Source organism: Narcine bancroftii, chromosome 2 (genome assembly GCF_036971445.1).
Source record: "Narcine bancroftii isolate sNarBan1 chromosome 2, sNarBan1.hap1, whole genome shotgun sequence".
NCBI classification, from domain to species: Eukaryota; Metazoa; Chordata; class Chondrichthyes; order Torpediniformes; family Narcinidae; genus Narcine; species Narcine bancroftii.
This window is the reverse complement of record NC_091470.1, coordinates 94779106-94792722: the sequence shown is the minus strand read 5'-3', so window position 1 is coordinate 94792722 and position 13617 is coordinate 94779106. Positions and strand designations below refer to the sequence as shown.

The 13617-nt window shown below is 44.5% G+C and overlaps 1 protein-coding gene across 3 annotated transcripts in view; it reads right to left on the bottom strand.

Moving 5' to 3' along the window:
- Window positions 1-5354: 5354 nt before the first annotated feature.
- LOC138753909 (protransforming growth factor alpha-like) overlaps window positions 5355-13617 on the bottom strand; it is a 65107-nt gene continuing 56844 nt past the window's right edge. The window contains exons 3-7 of one of the 3 annotated variants that reach the window (XM_069917459.1): window positions 12186-12296; window positions 8915-9032; window positions 7282-7431; window positions 6376-6521; window positions 5355-5744 (exon numbers count right to left, since the gene is read on the bottom strand). In XM_069917459.1, the coding sequence (XP_069773560.1) occupies window positions 5737-5744; window positions 6376-6521; window positions 7282-7431; window positions 8915-9032; window positions 12186-12219 (456 nt within the window). In that variant the 5' untranslated portion in view covers window positions 12220-12296 and the 3' untranslated portion in view covers window positions 5355-5736. The remainder of the gene's footprint in view (window positions 5745-6375; window positions 6522-7281; window positions 7432-8914; window positions 9033-12185; window positions 12297-13617) is intronic. The other 2 variants (XM_069917457.1, XM_069917458.1) reach the window with 2 other exon arrangements.

Below are 13617 nucleotides of genomic sequence, written 5' to 3'. Positions count from 1 at the left end.
TCCTTAAAGCCGACTTTCACAAAGCTTTTGGTTGTGTGTCCAAATGTACCTCAACTTTCTCTCTTTTATTTTTGTGACATGTCTACAATGAAAAAGTCTCCTATTTTTTGCTGTTCTTGCCTCATGGTACAGAGTTCAACAACAGGTGCTTGTGCAGATAGACACACCCATTAGCAGATTTAATTGAGGCCCTGAATGTTGAAGAATGCTTGGAATGTTACAAAGTCCAGGACTACCCAGCATGAAATGTTACTGGATTCTGCAACATTACAACCAGTGTTTGGGCTTCCCTTGTCTCTCTGATTCCTTTTCTTTCCTCTGCCCATCTACCTAGACCTTCCTTCCTTCAGCTCCCCATGTTTTTCCCTTCCTTCCTCCTATCAGAGAACATCTTTCTCAACCTACTTCCCCCTTCCCCGATCACGTCTTAGCTCCTTTCTTTTCTTCCCCCTCCCCCCACAACCCCCCCCCCCCACTGTCATTCACCGGTCACCAGTCAGCCTGCAGTACAACACAAAAGTCTGCAGACACTGTGATTGAATAAAAACTTAGCAGGTCCAACAGTATGCTTTGTTTAGCAAATATAAAGGTACGTAACCAACGTTTTGGGCCTGAGCCCTTCGTCAAGGTATCAGCAAAACGGAGGGCTATTTTGTTTAGATTTTGATAATATTATTTTATTTTATTTGGGTGCTGGACTCATCAGAGGTGGAGAGGGAGAACACATTTAAGTTCTTGGGAGTCATTATCTCAGAGGAGCTTTCCTGGACCCAACACACTAATGGCATCATGAAGAAACAACGTCAGAGCCTTTACTTCCTCAGGCGTTTGCAAAGGGTTGGTTTGACATCGGAAACCAGGGCAAATTTCTACAGAGGTGTGGTGGAAAATGTGCTGACCGGCTGCGTGATGGGGACACCAATACCCCGAGCGGAAAGCCCTGCAAAAGGTAGTGGACACAGCCCAGGACATCGCAGGCAAAACCCTCCCCACCATCGAGAACATCTACAGGGAACGCTGCCGTCGGAGAGCAGCAGCAATCATCAAGGATCCACACCACCCAGCACACGCTCTGTTTTCGCTGCTGCCATCAAGAAAGAGGTATTGGGTCCACAAGACTCGCCCCACCAGGTTCAGGAACAGTTGCTCCCCCTCCACCATCAGACTCCTCAACGACAAGCTCAATCAGGAACTCATTTAAGGACTCGCACTTTGGCACTTTAATGATTATTTTTATCTCTATTACACAGTCAGTTTGTTTACATTTCTTTATTTGTCTACATATGTTCGTTGAGTCCATTTTTTTTGCACTACCAATAAGTGGTGATTCTGCCTCGCCTGCAGGAAAAGGAATCTCAGGGTTGTATGTGATGCCATGTGATAATAAATTTGAAATCTGAATCTTTGCCATCCTTGATGAAGGGCTCAGGCCTGAAACATCACCAGAAAAGCTGCAGCACCTGCTGAGTTTATAATTTTTTAATGATTATTTGGCTCTGGTCTCTGGTATTGAGCACTCTGTTGTCAACTAGGGGCAAACTCATTTTATAGAGAGTTTAAGAAGCTTACATTTTTATTGGGCGGCATGGTTAGCGTAGCGCAAGCAACCCGGGTTCAAATCCTACGCTGTCTGTAAGGAGATTGTACATTCTCCCCATGTCTGTGTGTGTTTCCTCCCAATGTTCAAAAAATACACCAGGGTGTAGGTCAATTGCGTGTAATTGGGCAGCATTTCGTGGGCCGAAATGTCCTGTTACCATACTGTATATCCAAATTTAAATTCTCTGTGCATTCATGTGGAAGAATGAAGGCAGAGCCAGTTCCATCATCAGATCGTTCAGTCATCAAGGCAACTAATCAGTGAAAAGGGCATCCATCTCAGCTTTCAAATCAAATATAAAGACAAGCATTACCATTTTCAATGCATGAGGAAAGATAACTTTTATCTTCAATTGACAGTTCTAGAAGGATTTTATTTCTCTTTTGCTCTCAATGTTTTTATCTTTCAGTGAGGATCATTGGGATGAAATGTTACCCACGAAAATTTAGCAGAATTGGCCATACACTCACTGGAGTGGAAAAGAATAAATTTGAACTTATTTAGATAGCGAGTATTCTCAGGGTGATTGAATTATGAAAGGCATAGATAAGATAAAGGTAGGTAAGTTGTTTCCTTGAGTGGGGGAGGCCAGCTCTAGGGGACATAACCTCAAGATTCAGGGAGTAGATTTAGGGCGGAGATGAGGAGGAACTGTTTTTCCTGGGGGGGGGGAGGGGGGGTGAATCTATGGAATTCTATGCCCATTGAAGCAGTGAAGATGACCTCAATTAATATATTTAAGTCAAGGTTGGATGGATTTCTACATAGTCTTCCCCCGCCAATGGAAACAATTTATCTGCCTGTCTTATCTATGTCTCTCATAATTTAATACATTTCTATATTCTTCTAAATTCTCATTCTTCTAAATTCCAGGGAGTACAGTCCCAAATGACTCAATTTCTCTGCCCTCAACCTGCTGAACCTCCTCTGTACCATCTGTAAAGCCAGTGCATCCTTCCTCAAGTAAGGAGATGAGAACTGCACACAGTACTCCAGATGTGGCCCACCAGGACCTTGTACAGTTTAAACAGAACCTCCCTGCTCCTAAATTCCATCCTTCTGACAGTGAAAGCCAGCATTCTATTTACCTTCTTGATAGTCTACTGCACCTGCAAACCAACCTTCAACTGTTCATGCACAAGCATTCCCAGGTCCTTCTGCATGCAACATGCTGCAATTGCATGCCATTTAAATAATAATCTTTTTTCCTTCCAAAGTGGATAACCTCACATTTACCAACATTCCATCTGCCAGACCCTTGCCCATTCACTTGACTTACTGCAGACTATCCATATCTAATTGGACATACACATAGCAGTGCAGCACAGTCAGGCCAATAGGCCCATGATGTTGTGTCAACCCAAATAGACCTATCTAACCCCTTCCAAACTCACAGTCCAAAACTGTCTATTTTTCTTACATCTCTGTGCCTATCTATTAAATGTCCCTATTGCACGAGCCTCCACCCCATTCTTGTCTGTGCATTCTAGGTACCTACTACTCTCTGTATAAAAATAAAAGTCCTTTGATGTCTTCCTCAAACCTTCCCTCACACTCTACTTAAATAGATGTCCTTTGGCATTGGCCATCGCTGCCCTGAAAAAAAAGGTGCTGGCTGTCCTCCCGATCTTTACCTCTGATTAAGGCACCACTCACCTTCTGCCACTCCAACGAGAAAAAATCCTCACTCACACAACCTTTCTTCATAGGACTTGTTCTCTAATCCAAGCAGCTTCCTGGTAAATCTCTTCTACACCCTTTCAAAAGCTTCCACATTCCTCCTGTAATGAGGCGACCAGATCTGAACATGTGTGGTCTAAGCAGAGTTTTATGGAGCTGTAACATTACCAGTGGTTCTTGAATTCAATCCACTGACCAGTGAAGGCCAGCACTACATACATCTTCTTCAACACCTCATCAGTTCCATGGAGCCCTATTGGCAAATGGGATCGGGGTCTGGTGAGGAAGCAGGAAAAGGGTACTCATTATGATTAGCCATGACCGTGCAGATTGTTGAAGCAGGCCTGAAGGGTAAATGGCCTTTTGCTTCTATGTTCTGTTTTCTATGTAAAGGATGGACAGGGATCAGTGTGAGGGATAACAGGGCCACCATTTTGAAGAACTGTTTGTGTTGGAAGTAAGTTCAGTAATTAGAACACCCGATATTTAATATAAATTCATGAGCGGCATGGTGAACATAGCAGTCAGTGCCACGCTGTTACAGCACCAGTGATTGGGGTTCGAATCCCGCAGTGTCTGTAAGGAGTTTGTACATTTTCCCCGTGTCTGCGTGTGTTTTCCATGGATGCTGCGGTCTCCTCCCGCCCTTAAAAATGAACCAGGTTGTGGATCAATTGGGTGTAATTGGGCGGCATGGGTTTGTGGGCCAAAAGGTCCAAAAGGTCTAAATATGTTTAAATTGTCAATGAAATACTCAGGAGTGATATGGAATCCACCGACTGAAAGGGCATTATCAGCAAATTCAACTACAACTCAATAGGATACCGGAATTCAAAGAGAAACAGGAGTTCTACCCAGCTGATGGGCACTCTTTTTCAGTGAATACACTGGACCACACAGATTTTGCTTCCTGCCCACTTTTGAGTGTATTTTATGGATTTTGGGGTGCTGATCATAAATATCTTCTTAAAATTTCCAATTATGTACATTCTTTTAGATATAACTTATTTTTGTGATTTCCTGTCATATTTTAAGTCTACTTCAAGCGGACAAAAACATGAAGTGCAACATTTCATTGAAAATTGATTTTCTGCATTTGCACTTGGACGTCTTCCCTGCTGGTCTTGGTGAAGTCAGTGACGAACATGGTGAAAGGTTGCAAATTGGAACCCCTCCGCTCCAACAGAGACCTCTTAGTGGCCAACCATTTCAATACTGAGTCGCACTCCCATATTCACTCCTGTCCACGGCCTTATGTACTATCCCTCTCTGATCCCAATTGGAGGAACAACACCTGATTTTCCATCTGGGCACTCTCAACTGGATGGCATTTACATCGACTTCTCTGCTTTCTGCTAACCTGCTCGCTTTTTCTTTCCCCTTCCCCTTTCCAGTTTTTCCAATTCTCCCTTTCCTTCCCCCTCCACCCACCCAGCCACCTCCTCCCTCTGATCATTGCTGTCCCCTCCCTCCCTTCTCCACCTATCATCTCCTGACCCCCTTCCCCCTCCCCCACCCTTTTGTTCAGATGCCTGCCGACATTCTTCCATACCTTGATGAAGGGCTCAAGCCTGAAACATTGGATATGTATTTTTACCATTGCTACATACAGGAAACTGTTTGACCAGCTGAGTTACTCCAGCATTTTGTGTTATTACTTCAACCACAATGTATGCAGACTTGTTATTTGCACGGTAAAATGTTTCACCAGCACATTGTGACCATGGAAAAGCAGTCTCAGGGTTATGGAAATCCATCAATGCCAGCCGACTATTGTTGGACACCACATGAGAGGCATCAGATGCTGAGAGCAAATGAAAATCAGTGGCAAAACATTTTTAGGTCAGTTGAACTAAAGCAATGGGTCAGCATCATTATGCGATTAAACCTGCTAAATTTAATAAAAGTTAATTTAATGTTTCTCCAACTTCCTATGTAATACAGCAAATCTGAAATTATCTGTGTGTTCAGCTTGAAGTTGTCTGTCGTAATCCCCAATGTGTTTCCAGGAAGAAAACCTTTTGAAAATATTTGTTGTCCAGTGATATTGAAGGGACACATTGCAGCAGAAACATATCTTAAAAAAAATGTTTATTTTCACAGGTAAGATGTTTAAATAGTTTTACATATAATTTTAACTCTTTTCTCTGGACTCTTAAATAATCAAACAATCCCACAGCTATTTATCAATAGTTTCTGGTTATAACCTATACATTTTGAAGAGGAGATGGTCTTCACTATGTTATCTCCAATGTTTCTATAAATTAGGTGACAGAATAAACAAAACAATTATAGAACTTCCATATAATATGATTCGTTTCCTTCTGTGCTGAACAGTTGCTCCTCTACCTGAGGTGGTAATGACCCAAGGTGCGACAGGAATCCATAACTTTGTTCTGGCAGTGGAGGGATGCAGACGACAGAAGTAGGCAGTAATTGGACAGAAGTACCAATTCTCACACGCCTGAAATCAAAACACAGATCATTTGAACACAGGCTCGGGCAGAGCCCTAAGGGAGATTAAAAAATTCGACTTTTGCCTCTCTATCAGGTCATCTCTTGAAGTGCAGTTACTCATGCAGGCATCATGGCAGCTATTCCATGTGCAACAAGATCAGATAATCACCTGTATCACTATGGTAAAATCCTCATTATCTGGAATTCAAGCAACCGGCAGCCTCAAGCAAAAGTTGAAAAAAAATTGTGGAAAATAAATAGGTAAAAAAACACAGAAGTTTAATATTGGCCAGTTCACCAATACTTGCAACAGGCAGTATCAAGAAACTAGAGATTCACTTATCCAGTGTCGACAAATCCCCATAGATGCCAAATACCGGGGGTTTTACTGTAGTTTGCTTTAGAAGTGATACCCTAGGGAAAAAAATAGCCAGGACTCTTCATCCTACCACAAATGCCCACCTGAGAGGGCAGGCAGTTTAACAGGTAGAAGAACTACAAATTGTCAACCAAAATCTTCTGTCATATCTCCAGAGTAGACTGGATTGTGGAAAACTCTGACTGTCGGACTGAGGAGCTGCTGTTACTGGGTGTATGAGGTGAAGTGTCTGACTGTCGGACTGAGCTGCTGCTGTTACCGGGTGTATGAGTTGATAGGGAACCACAGTTTGAATCCTTGCCTGTGTCTTTCCGGCTGCCTGGTGACCCAATCTTTAGCAGGCTGGCTTCAGGCCCAGTGACCATCCTTCGACACAGTTCACACTTCTTTTGTTTCCAGCAGCAGCTGTCAGAAATCGAACAGAGAGGTCTGTGAATGTTTGTTCCTCACACAACATGGTTATCGCCAAGAAAAGACCAGCATTTTGGCAGCGCCTTTCCCCTCCTTTCCACTCAATTCACTCCGCAGCCAGTGAAATCATTTTGAAACAAAAATCACTGTGATAACTTAATAAACAACCCCAACCCAATCATTAACAAAAGCTCGTTAAACAATTGCCTCACAATGTTTGGGACAGAGACAGTTTTCTTCTTCATTTGCTCCTGTGCTCCACAGTTTTAAATTTGTAATCAAACAATTCACGTGATCCAAATGCACATTCCAGATTTTATTCTAACTGAATCTTGAACCTTGATCTCCACCTTCATCCACTGTGTTACAGACAGGGATTGACACATGGTAGAACGTCACTCCATCGAGGACATCTACACGAGGTGGTGTCTTAAAAAAATCAGCCTCAATCCTCAAATACCCTCCACCACCCAGGCCATGCCCTCTTCACTCTGCTGCCCTCAGGGGAAGGGCACAGGAGCCTAAAAATGAGCACTCAGTGGCACAAGGACAGCTTCCTCCCCGCTGCCATCAGATTCCTGAATGGTCAATGAACCACAGACACGGCCTGACTTTTCGTGCTCTGTTATTGTTATTTTTTTTATAGTAATGTTGTAAGGTGCTTATAATATGAATGTTTGCTCTATGTCGCTGCTGCAAAACACCAAACTTTCTTGTTCATGACAATAAATCCTGATTCTGATTCTGAACTTACTGTAAGAAGACGCAGCCAGCAGTTAGGAGTATGGAGACGACGACAGACGCGACAACCAGCGTTGTGATAGCTTGCTGCTTCTGCCTGATGGCGACCACAGCAAGGATGTCCGCATGCTCACACCGTGTCCCAATGAAGCCAGGGTGACAGCTGCAAAGGATCCCATTTGTGAATCACAGAAACAGATAATGCAGGAAACCATTTGTCCCATCCTTTGACATCTATCCCATTAACTTTCATTCAGTCCCTTAATCCCAAAGCTATTCCATCAAAGGTCCTCCGTGATCTGCTCCCAAAATGTGGAGCCTTGTTCTCCACCCTTAGTCGTTTGGTTGAAAAACATTTCTCTACAGCTTTCATCTGGGGTTGGTTCATTCACAGCTAAATTGATCTAAGACAGCTGTTTGGTTTCCAGTGACGTTGGTGACATTAAAAGACATTGGTGAGGCCAAATTTGGAGTAGTGTGTGCAGTTTTGGTCACCGAACTACAGGAAAGATATACAATAAGATTGAATAGTGCAGAGAAGATTTACTAGGATGCTGCCAGGACTTCCCAGGATCGTAGAATGAGGGGGGATTTGATAGAGGTATACAAAATTATGAGGTATTTTGATACAGCAAATGCAAATAGGCTTTTCCACTGAGGGGTAGGTGAGACTGAAGCATTAGGATTAGACACAAAATTTAATCCCACAAATGTTTCCTGTACGGTAAAGATATTATTAAGAAACTGGCAAATGTTGCACCCCTTTACCTAAAAAAAATGGTAAGTTTCTAACAAATGTTGGTACATCAGTGTCCTGGGGATTTTTCTTCCCAGAAATAAATGGTATGATCTTAACGAGTTGGAGTCCACGTAAGAAAGTCCACCTGTAAACGCGCAGGGTTCAGAAAGTCCACATCTGAAGTGCTTTCTGTTGTCCTCAATTCCCCAAGGAAGGAAAATCCTTGCCCTCAGGGCTGTGTGGTTTAGTTTTACCAACTTAAACCTGTGACCAATGGGTTGTCCGACGAGAAGACGGAATGACTGACTGCTACTCAATACCATCTGGAAGAATGGTAGGTGAAATTCTAACATTTTACATTGGATTGACAAGGTAAATGGTAAGACCCAGCTTCCTCTAACTGTAAAGAACAGTCTTCCATATAAGTCTCCAGATTTGAAATGCTTGTCAGGGAAGACATCTTAAACACCTGTCTTAGCTGATTGTCAGACTAAAGCCCACAATATGACTGCCCCAACAGAGCTATAATCTCCTCTTAGTTGTGATGTGGGATGTGTTGGGACTATGAATAATTATGGAAGCATTATAGGTTGGTTTAGCGGCTAGCACAATGTTGTTATAGCACCAGCGATCGGGACCGGGGTTCGAATCCTATGCTGTCTCGAAAGAGTTTGTACATTCTCTCCATGTTAGTGTGGGCTTTCCCCACATGCTCCAGTTTCCTTCCTTTTGCTTCTCTTTCTCTGAGACTGTAAGAGGTGCTTCAGGCAATTTCTGCCGATGGTGAATTTGTCTGACTTATAGCAGACAAAGCGCAATTTCGTATAATATGGCACTTTTTATTACACGACAATAAATTGAATCTTGACGGACTAACTTGAGAGGTTGGCTGATGGAAGCGACTCACATGCATGCTGGAGCTGACTCCTGGACGAAGAAGCGACATGTCCCATGAAAGCAGAACTGTTGATGAGTATCTGGACAGTCATCAAAATGCGATCGCACTGCAGCAGCAATGGGAGGACCTTAAGGTGAAGAGAAAGATCAACATGAACCAATTACTATTGTCCGACACATTGTCATTTGACCTTCACTTCCACTTTACTATGTACTGGGACAAGTGCTTAACACAGTGTCAACTCGTTAAAGGAGATTTCACTATTGTAATTTCCAACCTTTGGGTAAGAGGTTAAACTGGGCTGTTTTAGGCCCTTTTATAACAGATGCTGAGAAGAGAACTGGCAGATCTCTGTCCACATCAGCGACAGGGATCTCCCAGCGCCCACCCATTTCAATTCCCTGCCCCACACCCACGCTGACAATGACCTCATGTACTATCAAATGGAGAAGGTACACCGACCGTAAATACTTGTGTAATTGTCACATTTTTGGACCACTTTTTTGGGACAAAAAAACCAGAGTCGACTTTTACACGGGTCAAACTTTTGACCTTGGTAAGTACCTGTGTCAAGGCAGCGGGAGCTTGGATGAGCGGGCATCCAGGGCATCAGGAACTCGGATGAACAGGCATCCGGGGCATCAGGAGCTCAGATGAGTGGGCGACCGAGGCATCAGGAGTTCGGATGAGCGGGTGTCTGGGTGTTGGGAGTTTGGGTGAGCGAGTGCCCAGAGCATCGGGGGTTTGGATGAGCAGGCATAGGAATTTCAGATGTGTGGGCGTCTGGGCGTTGGGAGTTCAGATGAATGGGTGTCCGGGCATTGGGAATTTCAGTTGAGTGGGCGTCCGGGCGTTGGAAGTTTGAACGAGTGGCCATTGGGGCGTTGGGAGTTCGGATGAGCAGGCAGCCTGGGCCAAAATTAGGTGGTTCGACTTTTACACGGGTCATACATAAAAAACACCAAATATTTGGGCCAACAATGGAGCAGGGGGCCAACTACCTCATAGTATTGATGATTACACGAGTATATACAGTAATTTTCTGCCTGGCCAAGCTCCAAACAGACAGCATTAATACCAGATTTTCTGGTTCCTGCTGGCCTATTCTCCTTCTCCCTCTCTTCCCCATCCCTCTGTCTTCTTTCCAACAGCTTCCCTCTTCATTCCCCCCTCCCCATTTACTGGTGCACCCTCCCTCTCTTAACCACCATCCACCTCCTGCCTGTGGGACTGTGCTCCTCCCCACCAACAATTTGTTTGTGTACCTGCCAACATTTTGTTCATACCTTGATGAAGGGCTCAAGCCCGAAACATCGGTTCTGAATCTTTATGTTTGCTACATAAAGGACACGGTTTGACAGGCTGAGTTTCTCCAATGACGTGATTTTACTTTTATAACAGATATCGAAATGCTTTGATATCTGAGCTGCCTTGTACCCGCACAACTTGAATAATTCAATCACATGGTCCCATCCTATGTCCAGACACCTCTTCCCCTCTTATCAGTCCCTACACCCCTTCCCCTCCTATCTGTCCCTACACCCTTTCCCCTCCTATCAGTCTGTACACCCCTTCCCCTCCTATCAGTCCCATTCCCATCCTACCAGTCCCTACAACCATTCCCCTCTTATCAGTCCCTATACCCCTTTCCCTCCTACCAGTCCCTACAACCCTTACCCTCCTACCAGTCCTTACACCCCTTCCCCTCCTATCAGTCCCTACACCCCTTCCCCTCCTATCAGTCTGTACACCCCATCCCCTCCTATCAGTCCCTATACCCATTCCCATTCTATCAGTCTCTACACCCCTTCCCTCCTATCAGTCTCTACACCCCTTCCCCTCCTATCAGTCTCTACAGCCCTACAGTCCCCACACCCCTTTCCCTCCTATCAATCTCTACACCCCTTCCCCTCCTTTCTGTCCCCATAGCCCTTCCCTCCTCTTGCTTCTTATTGATTTTTTTTTAGCTTTTCCTCCTTCTGGTGAAACCTCATTGACCTGAAATCTTGCTTTTCTCTCCATGGGTTGAATATCTCTGCCATATTCCAATTTCCGGCACATGAAGATGTTTGTTTTTCATTTCCTTTACTTGCTGCTCTGGAATATTCGCCAATACCTTGTGTTTATTTCAATAAAAGATGCCAAACAGAGCATCAATTTAACACGAAGTCCCTAAACATTTTAGACTGTTGACCCCCAGGCATGGATCCCTGGTGCTGGACAGGGATTGGGATGCTGGGTAGGGTGACTGCATGACCAGTTAAAGGCCGGTAAGTCCAGCTTTTGAGCCCTCTGTCTTCCGTCCGACGTCTCCTCGAGCCGAATGTTATCTTATCCTCCATTTGGGGGATTAGGGATCTAAACCCCCAAATGGAGGACAAATTAAGGAGTAGAAAGGGCACTTACCTATTAATGCAATGTCCTTGCATGGCCAGCTGGCGCAAGCATGATGAGGGGGAAATGTGATGGCAACCCTCGAAGTGCCGGCTGGTGTGTGTGTGATCAGGGGGAAGTCTGACGGCAGCACATGACGGTTCATTGCTGGTGAGGCCTTCCCCACACCCCACCCAGTGCTGGATGGGGGGTTGGCGCCAGCTGTGCTGGTACGGGTGGGGGTGTGGTTGGGATGGTACTATATTAAATCAGCCCACCCTGGTGTTATTAACCCTTTTTAGATCCCTTGGCACTTATGGTGACCCTGGAAGGTCCCATCAACCACTTTGGAGACCCCTAATTTAACATCTGATTGACATCAGTACAACTCTCTACCAGGAGATTCGTTCTGAATGGAACTTGACTACACGTAATCTTCCGACTCAGGGCCATGGATGTTGACATCAGTGAGGAACATTTGGGCATCCAAGGCTTTAGATGAATGCACTGCTTTGCTACCTTGATGTCAATTCTGTTTTGCACATCAGAGGTGGAGAGGGTGAGCAAACTTAAGTTGTTGGGAGTCACTATCTCGGAGGATCTTACCTGGACCCAACACACTCATGGCATCAAGAAGAGAGCACGTCAGCACCTCTACTTCCTCAGGAGTTTGCGGAGGTTTGGTATGACACCAGAAACCCTGGCAAATTTCTAGAGAGGTGAGGTGGAAAGTGTGCTGACCTGCTGCATCATGGCTTGGTGTGGGGACACCAATACCCATGAGTGTAAAGCCCTACAAAATGTAGTGAACACAGCCAAGGACATCACAGGCAAAACCCTCCCCACCATAGAGAATATCGGGGAACGTTGCCGTCAGAGAGCAGCAGTGATCATCAAAGACCCTCACCATCCAGCACACACACTGTTCTCGCTGCTGCCATCAGGCAAGAGTTATCAGCACCACGAGACTCGCACCATCAGGTTCAGGAACAGCTGCTCCTCCTCCACCGTCAGACTCCTCAATGATAAGGTCAATAAGGGACTTAAGGACTCTTATTTATGCACTTTATTGGTATTTTTCTCTCTGTATTGCACAGTCTGTTTGTTTACATTTTTTAATTTGTTTACATGTGTACGTTGTGCACAGTTTTTTTTTGCACTACCAATGAGTGGTGATTCTGCCTCAATCGCAGGAAAAAGAATCTCAGGGTTGTATGTAAGGTCATGAATATACTCTGACAATAATTCTGAAATTAAAACTATTCAGACAACTCCTTGCAAGCCAAGATACCACCATTTTCTGATCTCACAACTGCCCCGCTTTAGTCTGCGATGACTGAATGCCAATTTCGTACTTTCTTTTATGTTGTTATATCTTGTTCAACCAGTTTCAAATGGAGAAAAGCTGGGTCACAGTGAGATGTTACGACTTGTCACTCCAACGCTGATCACTGAGATCATCTGACACTGAAGCACACACCTGTTGAACTCTGAAGTTACCATTGTCTAGCCGGCACACACTGGTCCCACTTTATGGCAAGGAAATAAATAAGGCATACTACCTGAAAGTACCTGCTGCAATGCTGCGTCCCCCCACCCTCTGCTGTTTGATATGCTGCTCGTTGGCTCCTCACCAATAGGTGGAGCAGTTTCACCAAAACTTCAATCCTTACTTTTACATTACCTCCACCAAGAATCTTATCCAAAGTGCTTGCATAATTACAGCGAGACGATGAGCACTGGTTGTGAAGACAATCACACCCCAGCCCTACCTTACCTAGATTATACCTGCTACTCATTTGAGGTAATCTGATGACAAACAAGTGAGTTAGAGATTTCCCTTGAACTCTTTGTGTCATAACATTTATGCTAAGCATTTCAGAACCACTGGAGACTCAGAGAGTTTACCATGATCATTTTCAAGTTGTAGGCGCCAACCTCCCGTGGTCAATAAGAAATAGGAGCAGGAGTGGCCATCCGGTCCATTGAGCCTGCTCCGCCATTCAGTGAGATCATGGTAACCTGCCTTTTCCCCATAGCTCTTATTTCCCCTACAATGTAGAAATATATTTACTGAGATCACTTCCACTGCTTCAACAAGCACAAATTCACCACCCTCTGGGGAAAGCAGTTCCTCCTCATCTCAGTCCTAAATTTACTCCCCTGGATCTTGAGGCTACGGTCCCTAGTTCTAGTCTCCCCCACCAATGGGAACAACTTACATACCTCTATCTTATCCATGCCATTCATAATTTAATATGTTCTATAAGGTCCCCCCTCTTTCTTCTAAATTCCAGCGAGTACAGTCCCGGACGACTCAATCTCCCCTCGTAGGGTAA